Below are 19,653 nucleotides of genomic sequence, written 5' to 3'. Positions count from 1 at the left end.
CTTCCCTGACCTGAAGAGGAGCTCCGTGCATCTCAAAAGCTTTTTTCTTTCATCAACAGAAGTTAGTCCAATAAAGGACAGTGCGTCACCCACCTTCTCTCTCTAATGAGTTAAACAAAAACATTCAGTGTTCAATACCGTATTATTTGTAATACTTTTTAGGTTGTAGAGTGAAAGTAGATGCTTATGAAAATAAAGAACTGAGATGAGCACAGGCACCGACTTCCATTTTTCTGGGCAGGTACTCCATCCCTGCTCTGCTGAGGCCTCTTCCCCCAATACCCCACCCTTGTTCCACCTCTCCCCACCCCCGCTCTGCCCCTGCCCCAAGTGTACCCCACCCTCGCTCCGCCTCTTCCTACCCCCACTCCGCTTCCTCTCTCCAGCACTGCCCGCCACTTTACACCTGATGGGCGGTGGGTGGGAGGCACTAGGGAACGGGGGCCGCTGAACAGCTGATCGGGATATGGTTGATGCGTGCTGAGCATTCACTATTTTTTTTCCCCGTGAGTGCTCCAGCACTGGAGCACCCAGGGAGTTGGCACCTACGATAGAGTAATCTGGAGTTTTGTGTGTGTATATATATATATAAAGGGCAGCTACTGAGCATATCTCCAGCTCACAGCTCAGCTGTGAACTGCAGTGCTCTCCCTTGTATTGTAACTGTTGAGCACTGATAATCTGCTCATTGCTTTACAAGACAAAGGAATACTACTATCACAGAACTTACACAGTACAGGACTTCTCCTTTGAGTAAAACTATATGATGGCTTTTTAATGTGGATAAATTTCCACTATGAATTTGGACCCAGGGCTTCACAGTTGAAAACCTATGTGTCTTCTCACCTTTTAAACTATTTCCCTATCCCAAATGCTCTGCTATATGTTTCTTTATTTTAAAAAAAAAAAAAAAAGTGGAGATAGAAGCTAGTGTCCAATCTGGATGCTAGCAAGTACACCTCTACCTCGATATGATGCTGTCCTCGGGAGCCAAAAAATCTTACCGTGTTATAGGTGAAACTACCTTATATTGAACTTGCTTTGATCCAGCGGAGTGCGCAGCCCTGCCCCGCCCCCCGGGAGCACTGCTTTACCGCATTATATCTGATTTAGTGTTATATCGGGTCGCGTTATATCGAGGTAGAGGTGTAAAACAAGCCAGGTTTTGGTTTTAAAAACTTAAGGGAAATCTAATTACGTGATATTAATTTTTACTAAGTCTCCCTTTGTACACAGAACTCAATCTGACAGTTGTGTACCTACCATAAGGGCATGGTTGTTTTTTATGTTCAGGAATAACAGGCCTTTTTCTTAGGAAATTTTCAAGGCTTGGACCATGGCGTCCTAAAGGATCATCAGGAGGCATAAATCTGGAAGAAAAAAGATGAAATATCAATTTCACTTTCCACTGTGAACTTTAACTGTAAATTCCACAATATCAAGAAAGAACGTACTTGTCATTCACAAAAGAATACATTAGCAGGCGTTCCTCTATGAATTTCTTCCACTCTGGCTTTTCATTCTGAAGATCCCGATAATTGTCATTTGACACAATGATGCCATCTGAGTCAAAAGCCAGTTTTACTATGAACCGGTCATCATAGCAGACCACTCTTCTTCCCTGAACTCGCCGAGATGGGGTGAAGACAAGAATTTTTTCTTTCTCCAATTTACGTAAAATTTCTTGATCTGCAAGATAAATTTAGATGGTTTAAATAACTGCATTAAGAAACAAGCCACTCCAGGTTCTCACTAAAAACTGTTTTTTTGGTTGTTGTTTTTTAACTTTATATTGGAAAGGGAGTTCTGTAGTTCCTGACTAACAATAATGCTTTGCATTCAATATGCTCAGATGCTACGATCATGGGGGGAAATGTAAGCATCTAGACTTATATGGCACTTTTCTTTTAAGGATTTCAAGGCACTTTACAAATATTTGGGCTTCTCACCCACTCCCATTCCACCAGCACTGTACAATCAACCTGCTACTCCTGGCTCAATAAACGTGCGAATACTGTGGTCTAAAGTCTAAGCTTGCTCTACATCACCATCCAAGGATTCCACCTCTGTCAAGAGGAATCCTGGGCTGCTTGGCAACTATAAAGCAGGTGGAGTCAGGCCAAAAAGCTATCCTTATATTCCTAAAATCCTTGTCATTGGGAGGAAATATTAATATTTCTCTCCACAGTACAGAAATGTATTTTATCAGTATTAGAAAAACCTATATTATTCCTACTTGCAGGTACTTATAATGGATTTTAACTAGCAAAAATCTCCCTCAGTTTCAATTTGAGTGCTGAACCTTCTGGTCGCCATCCTCCACCCAAAAGCTGACTATTTCAGTAGTGACATATGTGTAAGTTTGTGAAGCTGTTGGGAGTATCTTTTGGGATGAAAGGCAAAATACCATTTTACTGAATTAACATTGCCTCAAATTATTTGTTCATGCTTAAGATAATCCTTTTAAACCAAGAAACAATTTTTTGCTACAATCTTTGAATAATACAATTATTTTACCACAGGACGAAAGTAAATCTTTTTGAAATGCTACCTGTAATTGGTGCATCGGGTCGAGACTGCTCTTTTCTCCATGCAGGTACAAATACAGTGATATCTTTGTGTCCTTTCTCCAGAAACCACTCAACAGCTAGCTGAATTCCCCGACAGGAAAATTCTTCTTTATTCCCATGGCTTAAAAATATGGCAAAGCATTCATTTAAACTAGGCTCAGAAAGAGTTAGCAAATGACAACAAAGAACTAGCTAATGATGCTTACTGCCTTGGTATAGGCATTTTATAGTACCTATACACAAAAAGAACAAATAGGAGATTTCACCAACAGCAAAAGAATTTGACAAAAATTACTCCTTTTCTAAATGAATTTTTTTTAAAAGAGAATGAAACAAATGAAACAGGATTTTTCAAAGATTATAGTTTACTCTGTTAGTGAATCAAGTCGTATTTCAATAGCATACAATTCAGATGAAGTGTCTTTAAATCACTCTACAAACTTGATTCACTTTCGAAAATGGCAACATAAGTTAGTTTTAGAGAAATATGGATTTCTGAAGAGTTTGCTGAAAATCATTTAAGGTCCTGATTGTGCAACTCACTGTGTCTGTGGATGTACTGCTACATTGCAGTGGTAGGCAGTGAATTGCAGGAACAGGTCCTACATCTTTAAGTGATGTTATAGGCCTTTCATGCCCAATTCAGGAAAGCACTAGTCAGCACTGCAAATGAAATCATATGGAAGTCAGTGAGAATTAACATTAAATTATGCTTAGTGCTATCCTGAATCAGGGCCTTAGTATTTTATTTGATCAGTAGATTAATTTCTCACCAGTGACTTAATTTTACACTCTGTGTGTGTGTGTGCGCGCGCATATAGGGATATTGGATTTTTTTAATATATATAATAATTCTGATTATTTTATTGTAGAAAACATCTTAACTGCACACTTTTTAAATGTGTTTTATGGAGGAGAGAGGCCAGATGGGGTAGAAAAATAACTGAGAACTGTACAAATCTATTACAACTCACTCACTGGTATTTTGGTTGTATGTGAGAACCCAGACCAGATCCCGCATTTTGGAAAAGTAATTTATTTCAGTGTATTGTCTGTTTTATATTTGTATTTAAAAAACAGTATTTTGAGATATTTCAGTTAGGGGTATGAGGATTAACTTTTTTTTTACCCATTGTGGATGTGCATTTCACAGATGTACAACTGCAGATTTCTTATAAGCTACTTGGTTAGAGTGAAAAAGTGATATCTTGTAAAAAAGATTATAAATAATAGTGCCTGGACACCCACACAACTACTACACCCATTCAGTAGACGAGCATAAACTTTAAAAGTCTGCAAGTATCAGTCTTTAGTGCTAAACTAGTGTACAAGGGTACTACAAAATTCAGAGCAAAATTAAAAATAGCACTTGAATATATTTCATAAAATAACTTGGATGATGATTCACCAATTGCCATATACAGAAACTCTTCACTTAAAGTCGTCCTGATTAATATTGTTTCATTGTTACGTTGCTGATTGATTAGAGAACATTCTCGTTTAACGTTGTGCAATGCTCCCTTATAACGTGGTTTGGCAGCCGCCAGCTTTGTCCACCGCTTGCAGAAAGAGCAGCCCATTGGAGCTAGCTGGTGGGGACTTTGAACCAGGGTGGACTGGCAGCCCCCCCATCAGCTCCCTGCTCCCCTAAGTTCCCTATGCGGCAGCCACCCAGCAGGCTATCAATTGCCAGCAGTTCAGCTGTCCCTCTCCCCACTGCCATGTGCTGCTCCTGCCCTCTGCCTTGGAGCTGCTCCTAGGAGCCTCCTGCTTGCTGTGCGGGGCAAGGGGTGGCTAATGTCAGGGTGTCCCCCTCACCCCCGCTCCTGCCCCATCTCAATAGAGCAGGGCGGGGGACATAACAAGGCTCAGGACAGAGGGAGCTTGCTGGTAGCAGCTGCTGTCTCAACTTGCTGATCTACTTAAAAAGGCAATATACTTAGAGTGGGGTCAGCGTACTTATAGGGGCAATGCACATCTCACACACACACACAGAGGGTGTGTGTCTCCCCTCCCTCCATTTGTGCTGCCTTGTAGAGCCTGAGGCTACATTAACAACAACGTGTTAACTCTTTAGGGGTCAGCTGTTCTAGTTCATCATTTAGCAGTAAGGCATTCCCTGGGAAATATCCCACCCTCTGACTTCACCAACTCAACCAAGCTTCACAATCATCATTGCTGTGTGCAGTATTAAATTGTTTGTTTAAAACTTATACTGTGTGTATATATACATATAATATATTGTCTTTTGTCTGGTGAAAAAAAATTCCCTGGAACCTAAACCCCCCCCATTTACATTAATTCTTATGGGGAAATTGGATTTGCTTAACACGGTTTTGCTTAAAGTCGCATTTTTCAGGAACATAACTACAATGTTAAGCGAGGAGTTACTGAACTTACAAACAGCATGCTTTTTACAAATCAGAGCTGTAAGCCAAAACATTCCCCATTAAGCCTGCACCTTCCAAACTGACAGCCCAGTGATTGTTTAGGGCACATACAGGTAGCCACAAACTCCAAAAGATAAACAGTCCATTGAAATTAATGCTGTTTTTAGAAATGTAGTTGGGTTATTAAGCAGCAATCAAGCAACAGTGAACTGCAACTAATTTTGCCAGTTCCTGATATTCTGGCAACTAAATTTTAGGAATACTGCTTTAATTCTCACTAGCCAATACTGACAATTAACATTACATAGCTGGGCAGTGCACTTTTACACTAGAAAATTAGTATTTTCTTATAGAGCTGCATTGTTGCAAAGATAAAACTTGCTATTAATGGCACAGCTTTTATTTTCACACTCCAATTACTACTTCATGGTGTACTGATTTACAAAACAGTTGTGATGTATTGTTCAACAAAAATATTACTTGGTGGGTCAAAATTTACAGTTGGGCCTTTGCCTAGTCTCTGTATACACAAACATGGAACTACCTGTTTTGCTTATCAGGGCCAGAGTCATAGTACACAGCCCTATGAAGATTTCAGACAGAACTGTGAGGCTGCAGAGACTGGGAACTTCTTAAACCCTGAAGCACCCCAGGATTGGGAGTGTGCAGAGGAGGGTTCAAGCTACTTTGCCTCTCCCTCGGCTCTGAGTTCTGTGGTCACCTCCTGGGGACTGTATACATGGGAAACTTTTACCAGTTCTCCTGATATAGTTAAACATGTATTGTTATACTTTTAACCTTCTAAATTCACACCATAGATTATATCAAAGAAACTCTAGTGGGTAGAAAAGGCCTCAGAGGTATATAGCACAGAATATCACCCTAAACATCAACATCATTAACTATTTTACTGCTCATCAAAGCACAGATGATGAGAGGTATCACATTATGAAACGTCCATTTCCCGAAGTGTGGAGGAGGGAGCAAGGGGGCATTTAAGACTAGTGGGAGGGAGAGAATGAAACACAGAATAATTAAGATGTGTACACTTTTAACACTGCAATCTGGAGTTGCGGGGAAGGAATCACAGGGGCTGCAATTTATTTCATTTTCCTGAAGGAGGAGGACAGCAGTAGCCACTCAGCTTTCAGAAGTTCTGGAAACACTGAGTTAAAGCCAGGACAAATTGGTACTAACTAAAGAAATCTGTTAATCACGTTCTGTCTTCTGCAAACAAAGAAGACCCCATCCACTGAAATATACACCTTGCCACTTCCTTAGAGCAGGTGTGCATCACACCTGAAAACATACTTCAATCAAAGTCTTGTGTTCCCAGCAGATTTGTCATTGTGTGTATTTTTTCCCCCTTATGCATAGATGTGTTGTCGAGTATCTCACAGGCTTTATACAATATACTGTAAAATTAGTTTTAAAAAGTTTTATGAAACTTTTTTGGGGAAGGAATAAAGGAAACTGTTTATGAGCGATCTTTATGAATCTTAACCTTTGTTAAAACTATAGTTTTAGGGAAAGACAAAGGCAATGCCATGAATTCTAAAAAGCTCATCAAGACATCCTCTTTCATGCTCAAAAGTAACACAGCAGAACCTCAATTATGAGGACTTTGGGAATGGAGGTTGTTCATAACTCTGAACAAAATGATATGATTGTTTTTTCAAAAGCTTACAGCTGAACACTGACTTAATACAGCTTTGAAACTTTACTATGCAGAAGAAAAATGCTGCCTTTTACCATCTTAATTTAAATGAAACAAGCACAGAAAAAGTTTCCTGACTTTGTCAAATCTTTTTTTTAAAAACTGCCCCCCCCCTTTTATGTTTAACACAGTACTGTACTGTATTAGCTTTTTTTTGTCTCTGCTGCTGCCTGATCGTGTACTTCTGGTTCCAAATGAGGTGTGTGGTTGACCTGTCAGTTCGTAACTCTGGTATTTGTAACTTTGAGGTTCTACTGCAGGGATTCTCAAACTGGGAGTCAGGACCCCTCAGAGGGTCATGAGGTTATTACATGGGAGAGTTGCGAGCTGTCAGCCTCCACCCCAAACCCCACTTTGCCTGCAGCATTTATAATGGTGTTAAATATATTTAAAAGTGTTCTTTATTTATAAGGGAGGATCACACTCAGAGGTTTGCTATGTGAAAGGGGTCACCAGTACAAAAGTTTGAGAACTGCAGTCTCAAACTGTATAAAGAAATGAATGTTTGCATGTGGTCTGTTTTACTAATACCAATATCATAATTAAAATGATAGCTGATCAACATAGTCTAAAACCACACAACTTTAATAATCCATACTTATACAATATGAAGGGCTACGAAAAAATATCTAGTGAAATACTAGAACAAATGCATATACGTCTCTTTGATAAAAAGCCATTGGAGGAGAGTGTCAAAAGCAAAGTCAGTGACTGAAAATCACGTGGTCCTATTTCTGGGCAAGTTCTCTATATTAGACTGGATATCTTTGATAGTTCCAGAATTTGGAGAAAGTACCAGACCAAAGCTAAACATTTGAACATTAATCCCATGTGTTCACTTCAAAATGAAAATCTGCTCTTAAAGAGCTTGCTGCATAGGGACCAGCAAAGGGAGTCTAAGCACCAAGTTCAGCTCTGTTTAGCAAAGTATTTAAACTGGGGAGATGCTGCTATTTTTACCAGACAGAATATGGTCCTAAATATGTAACTTATTTGGCAATTTAGCTACATTGTCCAAGAAACAAACATGAAAAGTATTTACTATTTTATTCTTACCATGTTGATTAAAGGGATACCATCAATTTGAAAATAATATTTCTGTCTATACCAGTGGTTCTCAAACTTATTTGATCAGGCCCCCCCCTTCCTTATGTCTGTAGTCATTTACACTCCCTCTCCTCCAAAATGTACAACTGCCTAGCTCGGAAGGCAGAACAGAGAGCAGGGACTGTTGGATGGGCACACAGCTCTGAAGGCAACACTACACCAGCAGCAGCATAGAAGTAAGGATGGCAATGTGAAAAGTGACATTAACAAATATCAATTTTCACAGCAGACTTAACGTCCCATTGCTACCCTTCCTTTTGTGCTACTGCTGCCACTGGGGGCTGACAACTGGAGACCCCCCCCCCCGCTCCACCTCCCTGTGAGGGATTGAAGGGGTGAGGAGGGGAAGGTGGGAGACTCATGAGGGGGACATAAAGGGAGGCACCAGCTAAAGGTCGGGCATGTGAGCTCTCACATGACCCCCCACATCACTCCTCCCCACCCCCAGCCTGGGCCCCCATGCTCTTCCCATCCAATCCCCATACCACATTACTTGGGGGTGGGGGGAGGCTCTGTCCTCCCACTGCACTGGATATTGATTTCAGGCAAAAGGAGGCTGTACTTCCCCCAGCCCTTCCACCCAGCTGTGTCTCCTGGGGTCTGTACAGCTCTCGCCAGAGCACTGGGATGAGGGCAGTACTGGTACAGCCGCACCAGAGGAGCTGCCAGCATGGGGTGCTGAATCCCAGCTGTGGTTCCTGGGAGAGCCCTGCAGTTCAGTTCAGCAGTGAACTGAACCACAGGGCTTTCCCAGGAACCGCAGCGGTGAAAGGAGCAGAACATGGGACCATTGGGTGGCCCCACACAGGCAGCTCCTCCAGTGCAGCTGTACTGGTACCGCCTCCACCCCTGTCCTCTGGCGGAGCTGTATAGACCCAGGTGAGGCAGCTGCATGAAAGGGATGGGGACAGTACAGCCGCACCAGAGGAGCTACTGGCATTCTGCTCCTTCGCCGCTACGGTTCCTTTCTGACTGTGCGAGACCCCCCCCAGGTGTCTGCTGAGGGGCATGTGACCCTCCCTGGTGATGGCGCTCCAGCTATTCCTTTTATCTCCCCCTGCCCCCCTACAGCCTTTCTGCACAATCCCCAGGTGCCTTGGGCTGACAGCAGATGCTAAAGCTCACAGCATGTAACTCCCTTAACACATTCCTGTGCCTTCCAAGGAAGGCAGGCCCCATTATTTGAGAACTGCTGGTCAATACATATTTTGTACTATTATAATTACTTCAGGAGTTGTTTTTTTTTTTTTTTAAACACTGGCTCAATCTCTAATGTGGACACAGTTACACTGGTATAAAACATGCCTTTTAACAGCACAGTGTATTCCACAACGTACAGAAATACCAGTATAAAGCAACTTTATACCAATATAGCCACATCCACGTGCATCACGTAGATGAGGCCTTATACCCACTATTGTCACAAGTAACACCCAAGATTACTTTAAATGAACGTGATTAAAGAAAAAAAATATATAAATATATATGGTTTTTTTTTAAAGATTACTTTGTGTACAGTCAATTCCATTGTTTTGTTGATGGTCAGGATGATATAAGTTATGAACTATGCAGCAGACAGTTCACATGCATGCTCTTCCCCAGGCTCTGTAACATAGTGCTCAGCAGAAAAGCTGAAACTGAAGATGTAGCAGGGAGATATCAGTACAGGGGGAAAAAGGGGTGGGAGAACAATTGAGCAGAGAAATGTCTGTCTTATTATTAAGCCCATCCAAAATACCCATTCAACCAGCAACACAGAAGCAGAAAAGCCTTTATAAAGAACTTCAAAATGAATTTTTTAATTTATTTCAAAGCATAAAATTTTAAATGTATTTTATCAAAAAAATGCAATTTTCTGAATTTAGTTCAAAAAAATTCAGGTTGAGAGTTCTTTAAAAGAAAATTGAGACAGCAATAATAAAGAATGCCTGTTGGATAAGCACTGCTTATCTTGACATTAGTGAACCACACCACACAGTCTGGCTAGGGAATTTCCTCCTGTTTCAAGCTGAACAAGACCAAAGATAGACCCTTTCCCCCATGTTAAGCACTGTATATTGAAAAAGCACACTTAGCTGAGACTACCAGTCTTGACTATCAAGCTTCTTTTAAAACAACTCTTCCATCCACTCTGACGTCCAAGCTGCCATTAGATATTTTAGAACAAGACTGATAAAGTGTTTCAAAAACTTAAAACCTTTGCTGCAGTATAACTAAACTCTTATTTATTGGTTAATTAATAGATTTATGGGAGCAGAGGACTGCAAAAAAGAATGATATGGAGGGAGCTCATTTCTGGGGTAGGGATAGCAAAAAGAGGAGTATCAACATATTTTGAACAGTGGGTGAAAGAAACGAAGTTAAACAGGAGCATATAGTCAACAAAACATGATTTTGTCATTCAAATTGAATATTTATATATAAACATACTGGTGTGGGTTATTTGAAAAAAGGTTACACTGAGGCCTACCTCATAGCCACGTTACTTCCATCAATGACAATTGGTCTTAAGTTGTCAGTGTTATCCACTACTTCATCTTCAAGTGATAGTTCAGGGCTGGCTATTTCCTTTGGGCAAGGACCCCTGGGCACCAGAGTACCACTGCTACTGCCGACACTGCCTTGTCCCTCTGATTCACCTTTGCTGCCAAGTCTCACGAGTTCTGCCAAAATATCATTGATTAGAGCATCTGCTCCCAACTTGTTCAGCACTGCCTGGATCTGATCTCCAGCATACCCAAGCTTTAAAGCAAAATCCATTTTAGCCTGGTATTCCTTGTCCAAGTTTATTTTACACTCTTCCAGTTTCAAGTCCTGAAGGATACTGCTCTGTGAGAAACTTGGACGATCCAGGCAAGGAGAGCGACAGAGTTGCCTATGTGGTTTAGTAGAAATTTCCTTTTCCCTCCACTGAGTATTGCTACAGCTGTTCTTGAAGCATGGTTGTTCAGGCTCACTTTCTGAGCTTGTCCATTCCTCAGAATCAGCACTGTAGTCCCCAGCATCCTGTTCCACATTCCTCTCTTCTTTGGAATGCCTCTTCTCCATTTTCAACTTCTCCACCATAGACCAGGCCGTCATCACGTTCAGCTTCCAGCCAGAGATCTCAGACTTCTCTTTCACTTCCAAAGCTGCCTGCGATTCATACTAAATTGCATCTTGTAGGCTAATTGAAAGTGCACACAAGGCTGGAGTTCATCTGTCTTGCTTGATATGTGCTAGTGTATACAAAGCCAATATATAATCCTAAATAAACAAAACACACACACAATTAGCTTTTGTCAAATTCTTCAAAAAGGTTTGACTACCATACTTTTATTTAGAAAGCATGAGAGATCCCCAACCATTCAGATTTCAATTTAATTGTGTGTAATTATATATATAACTTAATGGCAATACTACTACACTTCCAACACAATAAATTTACAGTTGAAGTAAAAACACTGTCAGTTTATTGCCTGTCATAGGAGCTTTTGGGAATGAGTAATATGGTATGAGCATACAGAAGCATAGAAATTGACTATCCATTATTTTTACTAATGAGGTCTTTACATGCCTGCACCATGGCTAGCAGGGTTCTGGAGAACATAAATTGTAACTTAGGGCTTGTCTACACAATGGGGTAATGTGCAACTACAGGGTTGTAATTTCCAAAGTGCACTAATGTACTGCACACTAGAAGTTCCCTGGTGCACTTTAACATAGTACTGTTTTACAAACAGCACTCCATTAAAGCACATTAGGGAAGTGAAACTACTTACCATGTACAATAACTGGAGTTCTTCGAGCTGTGTTGTGCATATGTGCATTCCACTGACGATGTGCACGCGCTTTGTAGTAGAGATGGAACTCTTTTTGGCCAGCAGTACTTGTAGGGCATAGATGTGCTCTTCAGTGCTCGTGCTTCTGCACCAACATTTGGTTCCTTCTCAATGCAGAATCCCTTACAAGAGGTCTCTGAAGTATAAGGGATGAAAGGGCAGGTTGTGGAATGTACATACGGACAATAGATCTCAAACTCCAGTTATTTTACATGGGTAACTTTCCTTTCTCCTTTGAGTGATTGTCTATATGCCCATCCCACTGATGGTGACTCCAGCAGTTATCATATTTAGGAGGTATAAGTTTAAGCAGTTAACAAAATAATGATTAAAATGTTGTGTTGGATTTAGAGACTTCTCAGGTATAGTATCAAGTGAACATGCGGATTCACACACAAGCAGCAGCTTTACAAATGTCAGATATTAAGTTTCTCAGTGATGCTGCTGATACAATTTTCACCGTTAGTGGAGGGGCCCTGATTGTAGCTGGTGTCTCTACCTTGGTCACCTCATCACGTTTTAATACAATCAGAAATCCCATTACACTGTCTCTGGACTGAAACCACAGAGCCCTTCATCTTTCCCTCAGCGAAGACAAACAAGTTTGGCAATGTTCAATACAGTTTCATTCTATTCAGGTAGTAGGCTCTCCTCACATCTAATGTATGCAAGATTGCCTCAGATTTGGATGCATGAGATTTTTGAAAGAATCCTGGTAGGTATACTAGTTGGTTGAGATGGAAGCCTGTGACTACTTTAGGAAGAAATTTAGGATATGTCTTCATTAATACCTTATCTGGGTAGAATACTGCATATGGAAGGTCAGTCATGAACACCTGAATCTTTCCTACTCTTCTGGCCAAAGTTATCACTATCAAAAATTCCATTTTCACTGACAGGTGTAATAGAGACGAGGCAACCAGGGGCTTGCAGTTGAGTCCAATGAATGCTGTGAGCTCTAGATTTCAAGTCCCAAGGTGGGTCTTTGATAGGTGGGAATACTTTACTTAGGACTCTCATGAACCTTACCACGGTCGTGTGATCCTCAATCAGTAGGTGGCAAGATGAGATCACCACTAGGTGCGCCATGATCAAGCTAAGATCTTTAGTTTGAGTAAATCGAGAGTCTGCAGGATTGAAGAGTAATGTGGAATCAATTATTTCCACTGGCACCAGTGAGAGCACCTTATCCATTTTGACAGGTAAGTTTGTCTTGTCCTTTCTACAGCTAATCGTAACTTCCATAACTGAGGAAGTGCAGGCTGCTCTACTGATTACATCCATCCAGCCTGCATGCAGTGAGGTGCAGGGGATGCTAGGTTCAGGTGTGGAATCTGTCCCTGGTTCTTACACAGGTCTGGAAGCAGAGGTAAGGTCCTGGGCTAAGATACTGAGAGACTCAATAGATTTGTGAATCAGAATTGGCTGGGCCATGTTGGAGCTATAAGGATTGGGTACTGATGGCTGAAAAGACACCTCTCTTTACTATATGAGGCACATGAACACCATCAATGGAATGGCATATGCACAATATGTTAGTGCACTTCAGAAATCACGCCCCACATAGTGCGTATTACTCTACCACATAGACATTTCCTTAGTCCCCTTCAGTCCCTTTCTGCAAGGCTTCGCCATCACATAAAACTGTTATATTTATGGCATACACAAAGAATTAAAACATTAGAATGGTCATACTGAGTCAGACCAAAGGTCCATCAAGCCCAGTATCCTGTCTTCCGACAGTGGCCAATGCTAAGTGCCCGAGAGGGAATGAACAGAACAAGATAATCATCAAGTGATCCAAATCTAGAAACAAACAAACATTTTTCCTGAAAGGCTGCAACATAACACCACTTTATTTCTCAGAATACAGAAATCTAACACACAACAACCAAACACAGAGAGAAGCACAGCAGACTGCAACCTAAGGCAGAGAGACAACTCAACCCACCTTGCTCCAGACTGGTTCTTTTGCAGACTGAGTACTGAAAACCCAGATCACATGCTTCCCTACATGCTTCAGTATACCACTGTAACCAATCAAGTTGACAAGCCACAACCTGTTAAAAATCACTATATGGTAGGCTAGCAGATAGGCAGGAGTCACTACAGAGATGCACAAGGGCCCTCTGAGAGAACTGTCTTGGGCTTGTTGTTTTGTGCTCATAACTCATTTAAAATTCCTGAAACAAGGAAGTACACTGCAATATTTTGACAGAGGGCCTGGGGACCTTACCCATAGTTAGTGTTTCTTGGTCAAAAAAATTGCTTAGGGTATTTTAACAAGAAACTTGATTAACCAGAAACAACTAGACAAGGTGGTCTGTGAAAAGTGATATCTGAAGTAGGCTAAGCATTTGAAAGATGGTTATTAATAATTATAAAAGGAACTTTGTATCCTGAACAATCCATGCCTAGAAAAAATGATGAGTCCAAATCCTAATGTATGTATAGCTAACTGGACAAAACGGATTTGAAAATGGTGGAAGTAGCTAGCCCTGGATCAGGGGGCTTAATAAGAGGATGCTGCTATCTGATCAAAAAGAGAAACTGACAGGGTGAACAGATTGTTCAGAGAGGATTGCTTTCAAGAAATCTGAACTATTTATTTTTCTCTTTTTCCTCTACAACTAAAATGAAAACGCTTTCTATATTTAGTTTATGAGAAATATTTATCTAGATGTTACACAAACCATTTCTTTTCTTTTAATTTCATTTTCTGTTTTTATTAAATCTTGTTTTTGTTAAGATTATTGTTGCACAGATAATTTTATGGCAATGGCCCCAAAGGACAGAGAATCTGATAACCACTAAGGAGAGGTGCTGAAAGGCAAAGAGTTTTTGGAACCTATTCTCTCCTCACAGCCTTAATTGAGACTCAGACAAAGGTGTCCTCTCCCAGTGAGCTGTACTGCCATTAGACTGGGGTGGTGGTGTATATAAGGGCTTGTTGTCATGTATAGCGCTAGTGATTTAGTGAAGATGCTACTACGCCAATGGGAGAGCTTCTCCTATTGGTGTAGTTAATCCACTTCCGGAGAAGCAGTGGCTATGTCAACAAGAGAAGCTCAAGCTCTCCCTTCGACATAGTGCTATCTAGACAGGGGGTCAGGTTGATGTAATTATGTCGCTCAGGAGTGTGGATTTTTCACACCCCGAGCGATGTAGTTATATCAATATAGGTCTGTCATGCAGACCTGGCCTTAGACGAGACACTGAAAGACCAAAAAAGAGACTAGAGTTGGCTGCGTTTTATGTCAGGAACATTAACACCACTTAGAGGAAATTTACATCTCTTTCATGTTCCTTTCTTCACTCCCTTTCATTCATCTTCCATCCCTTTAGAATGAGAGCAGGGATTAAAAGAAAGAAAAAATTATCAAGGGAACACATAAGAACTCAACCAAGTAAGTGAATTATTTATCCAGAAGAGCATCTATCATATATTTGCATTCAGAAACTTTTTTTTAAAACAGATTCCTGCTCCCCAAGAGATCAAAGTGGTTCTTTTGTAGCTTCTGTGGTCTAACACATCAGAGAGCAATATGAGAATTACTCCCCTGATGTACAGTGATTGACTAAGTCTGTTGGCTAAAAATAAGTATCAGAATCTTTCTTGAAAAAAAAAAACATTATTGCACAGACAACATAATTAGAATCAATATAGTGTCTGAAACTGTTAACTTCCTTTTTATTTTGAAGCTAAAAAGTACCCGAACTAGCTTTTCCATCGTAAAAATATGATAAAAGAATTGTTCCATAGAAAGAAATGTAACAGCCACTAAAATTAGAAGGCCGATAGTGGAAGTGCTGACAAGTACTAATTATAATGATATAAAATAAACGTATAGTATTATTTAATATAATAAAAACATTTTATTTTTAAAATTGGTCTTCCTCTTGTTCAATGAAACCCTGCTCTGGCACTAGGGACCCAGGCTTGGCACATCCCAGTGCTTTCTTCCCTGGTTGCAGTCCCACAAGCCTGCCTGTAGCCAGAGCTTTCCATAGAGAGTGGCAGTCCCAGGTTGTCAAAAAGTTGTCAACAAGCTGCATGACAGTTGCTAATATCCAAATCCCACTAACATTAAAGTCAATGGGACAGGATCAGTTCTCTGGAAAATGATGCTAATAATAAAAAGTTGTATTTAACGGAATTGAAATGGCATCCACCATATTTGGCAAAGTACAGATTATCAATTTATTCTAATTTTATTAATAATTTTAAGAGTAATAAACTTAATAATCAAAGTAAGAAACCACTTCACAAATGAAGCTGACAGATTTATCTGAACAAGGAATTCTTTTTATTTTTTAGTATGGAGCAGTTGGAGAGTGCCCGTCACCATAGTATCTGAACACTGCTACTACTATTAAATTGGAAAGAGACCTGTGGCACCTTATAGACTAACAGACGTATTGGAGCATGAGCTTTTGTGGGTGAATACCCACTTCATCGGATGCATGTGACAAAGTGGGTATTCACTCACGAAAGCTCATGCTCCAATATGTCTGTTAGTCTATAAGGTGCCACAGGACTCTCTGCTGCTTTTACAGATCCAGACTAACACGGCTACCCCTCTGATTCTTGATACTATTAAACTGTACATTTACGTAAGGCCTTTCACTCAGAGATATCAGACCACATGTCACTTCATTTACATCAATCGCTACCCACAGAACTGCAACTAGCTTTGTGGGAGAATCCAGGACAAGCTTTCCAGCAGCAGAAATGCAAAAGAACTTTAGGAAAAGAAGTGCACAATAATTTACAAGAACCATTCTGGGCCACAAAGTGTCAGACAATGTTCAGCACTGCGGGGAAGTTTTCCTCTTAGAGAAACCCCTCGTGGGCAACCTGTCCCTGAGGCTTCTAGCTCCCTGCAGTCTGACTGAGAAGGAAGCAGTCATCAAAGACTTTATGACTATCATGGTTGTAATTTGAGTTGGAGCTCTTGAAGGTAAAGAGTCCATGGCCAGTCTGGCTCAGAAGGTCCCTCTACAGGTGGTCTAGAGAGCCTGGTTCAGAAGCAGGTCTCACTGACTTGATCACTAGGAAGACCTGAAGGTGAGCTTCCCTATCCTTCCTAGCTCAGGAACTGAATGACTTGCAAATCATACATTTACTGGGAATATGCAATTATCCCAGACAGTAGAGGCATTTTCAGTATCCATCCAAAGCTGCGAGATCTCCCTAGCATGAAGGGCAGTGTTTAAACCTAAGTGAATCAAATAATGCTACAGCAAGTAAGATCTAAAGGCTGCAACAGGCAACTGAACTACTAAAGCTACTAAAAACTAATCACTATTCTCTTAACTGTAGAACTAGTTAGTAAGGCTATCAAGAAGGCTGGCAGTCTTCAACTGTTGGGCTGTCTCTCTAAGCCGTGAGTCAGTGAGAGGAACTGAATAGTGGCAGGTTCACCTCACCCTTACATGCCCTCACAGAGAAGCATGAGGACATGTGTACCCGATGGGTATTGATGGCTGAAGAGACTTCCATCTTTACCATACAGGTGCATGCACACCATAGAATGGGCATATGCACAAAAGATTAGTGCAATTTTTATTCCTGGGGGAATTCTGCACCAAAAATAAATAAGTAAATAAAAATGTTGCACACAATATTTTAAAATTCTGCATTTTTTGTCAAAATAATGCAATATAATCCAGCTAGTTTCAATTATGTTGGTAATTTATTTAAACTCCAATACAATGGATGGAGAATGGGAGTGGGGAGCATTGGAGGAAATCACCAAACCCCCTCTGTCTAATAATAACGTAGCTAGTATTGACCCTTTACTTCTAATTATTAGTCAACAAACATATGCAGCCATATGCTCAGTGCTGCATCATAGGCAACTGAAGAACAAGTGAGGGCTGGGGTCTCAAACTCACAATTTATACTGGCTACTGACCATCTCCAAAAAGGTCAGTAGAAAACAGTTCATGGAGCACATTTTGATAAGGAGCTTTTTCAGTCCAAAAATTCAGTTCTAATCACTAAAGCACCATAAGCATTGATAAGGCCATACTGTCCTTTACAATAAGGCTTCTTTATACCATTTTGACAATGTAAAAGGAGTCTTAAAATGTTTACACCTGTTTTATACTCCTGGGGGAATTCACTAAGAATAATGGGATCAATTCACAAAGCAGGCAGGCTGCTACATTCTCCTCTGCCTGAGGGAACAGACCATGCCCCATGCCTACCTCTTCAGAAATATCCCAAAGCCCTGCCCCTCTACACTGAGCGTGCTGCAATAGCAAGTGGGACAGAGTCTCTCTCTCTCGCTCTCACATACACACGATTACCCAGGGCCCTCCCACTCAGGCTATGATTTATGTCTCTACCAGCTACTTTGGGTGCCCAAACTGAACTGTCTGCACTGCCAAGGAGTGGGCACATGATTGTTCTTGCGGCTTCCCTTTGCTTCCCCATCAGAAGTCACTGACGCAGAATTCCCCCAGGAGTAAACTTTAATGTTCTTAGGTTTTTAAGGAATTCTCAAGGAAAAATTAATTCCATAATTCTGAACTGCATGGCTATGCACCAACACCAATAAGTGTCCTAGAAACACTGAGAGGGAAAACATTAAGAATTGTTAGGGTTACAGGGCTAGTTCCATCTCTGACCCCTTCTCTGGTATCTCTGAGACCAACCACTTAGGTCTTAGGCCTCATGCCTTTACCTCCCTAAGGAGCAATCACACAATTCTCTTGGTCTTAGACAGGGTCCTGGTCTACTGCACCATGCTTCCCCAGCAGGCCCAACTAGTTTTTCCATTTGGGAGCTTAGGACCAATGAATTACAGTGACTCAAAACAGCCTTCTTCAAATGGTCTATTGTTCAATCTTAACAGTAGGAACAAAAGAACAAATTACATAGATGCAGAGAATGAGGCAGTTATGTGTAGTAGTATTTATAAATATAATCTCTTTTGGGCTACCTGTAAAATATTCTCCTGTCTGAATAATCAAAGGGGTTAAAGGAACCAAGCAGGGAAGGCAAAACAATGACACAGAGAAGAGTCCTGAAGAAACAACAGGGAAGCTGTTTACTGGGGAATAATGCCTATCTGGCTCCATTCATGTTAAGGATAGTTTTACTCTTTCCAAGTCTGAGACCAGGTCTACACTGAAAAGTCAACTCAGCTACATTGCTCAGGGTTGTGAAAAATCCACATCCTTGAGTGATGTAATTAAGCCAACCTAGCCCTCCACTGTAGCCAGTGCTAGGCTGATAGATGAAGTCTTCCTTTGATCTAGCTACTTCCTGTCGAAGAGGTGGATAACTACAGTGACAGGAGAGCCCTTCCTGTTGCTATAGTGATCTCTACACTGAAGTGCTACACTGCAGCTGTGCCACTATATCATTTCAAGTGTAGACTAGCCCTAAACCTATGTTTAAAGGGAACCCTAAATCTTAATATGCTGGGCTTAGGAAGTAGGTTGGCTGCCCACTGATGCCAAGGAACACAGAGACAACATATGTAAGCAGGACAGTCTGCTTCTCCCAAAGGGAGATGAGGGGTTACCTTGTCTAAGGGGAACTTACAAATACCTGCAAGGAAAGATTAAGGTATAGATAAGGAGAAATCAGCATGTAGGGCTCTTTGAGTGGCAGGGGTGCTCAGAAGGGGGGCAAGTGGGGCAATCTGCCCCAGGACCCGGGCCCTGCAGGGGCCCCCATGAGAATTCAGTTTTCTATAGTTTTGTAACTTTTTTTTATGAAAGGGCCCCCCAAAATTGCTTTGCCCCAGGCCCCCTGAATCCTCTGGGCGGCCCTGTTGAGTAGTGCTGTTTCTGTGTTACTGCAAACAGACTGTCACAGGCTCCTGAAGGGAAACTCTTACAGGTGCTAAACCTAGTTGCGCCTGTTGTGTTAACATGGTTGGGAAACGGGGGCCGCAGCCGACAGATCCAGTCTAAAGTGACTGGTGTACATGGTTCCACCCAAAGTAAGGTGCAGGAACCCAGGTCTGTAATATGAGGGGTGCACCCAATAGAAAAAGGGGCCTAAGGTATGGTGTGCCCTGTAGCCATGA

At 41.2% G+C, this 19,653-nt stretch overlaps 1 protein-coding gene across 2 annotated transcripts in view; it reads right to left on the bottom strand.

The window, feature by feature from the left end:
* ZC3H12B (zinc finger CCCH-type containing 12B) overlaps window positions 1–19,653 on the bottom strand; it is a 102,025-nt gene that overhangs the window by 3,378 nt on the left and 78,994 nt on the right. Inside the window, exons 1-5 of one of the 2 annotated variants that reach the window (XM_050964631.1) lie at window positions 11,546–11,739; window positions 10,255–11,030; window positions 2,552–2,691; window positions 1,455–1,689; window positions 1,264–1,370 (exon numbers count right to left, since the gene is read on the bottom strand). In XM_050964631.1, the coding sequence (XP_050820588.1) occupies window positions 1,264–1,370; window positions 1,455–1,689; window positions 2,552–2,691; window positions 10,255–10,865 (1,093 nt within the window). In that variant the 5' untranslated portion in view covers window positions 10,866–11,030; window positions 11,546–11,739. Of the gene's footprint in view, window positions 1–1,263; window positions 1,371–1,454; window positions 1,690–2,551; window positions 2,692–10,254; window positions 11,031–11,545; window positions 11,740–19,653 lie in introns of those variants that run through there. The other variant, XM_050964630.1, reaches the window with a different exon arrangement.

This window comes from Gopherus flavomarginatus, chromosome 8 (assembly GCF_025201925.1).
Source record: "Gopherus flavomarginatus isolate rGopFla2 chromosome 8, rGopFla2.mat.asm, whole genome shotgun sequence".
Lineage (NCBI taxonomy): Eukaryota > Metazoa > Chordata > Testudines > Testudinidae > Gopherus > Gopherus flavomarginatus.
The sequence above is the reverse complement of the archived record's forward strand: the minus strand, read 5'-3'. Positions and strand labels throughout refer to the sequence as shown.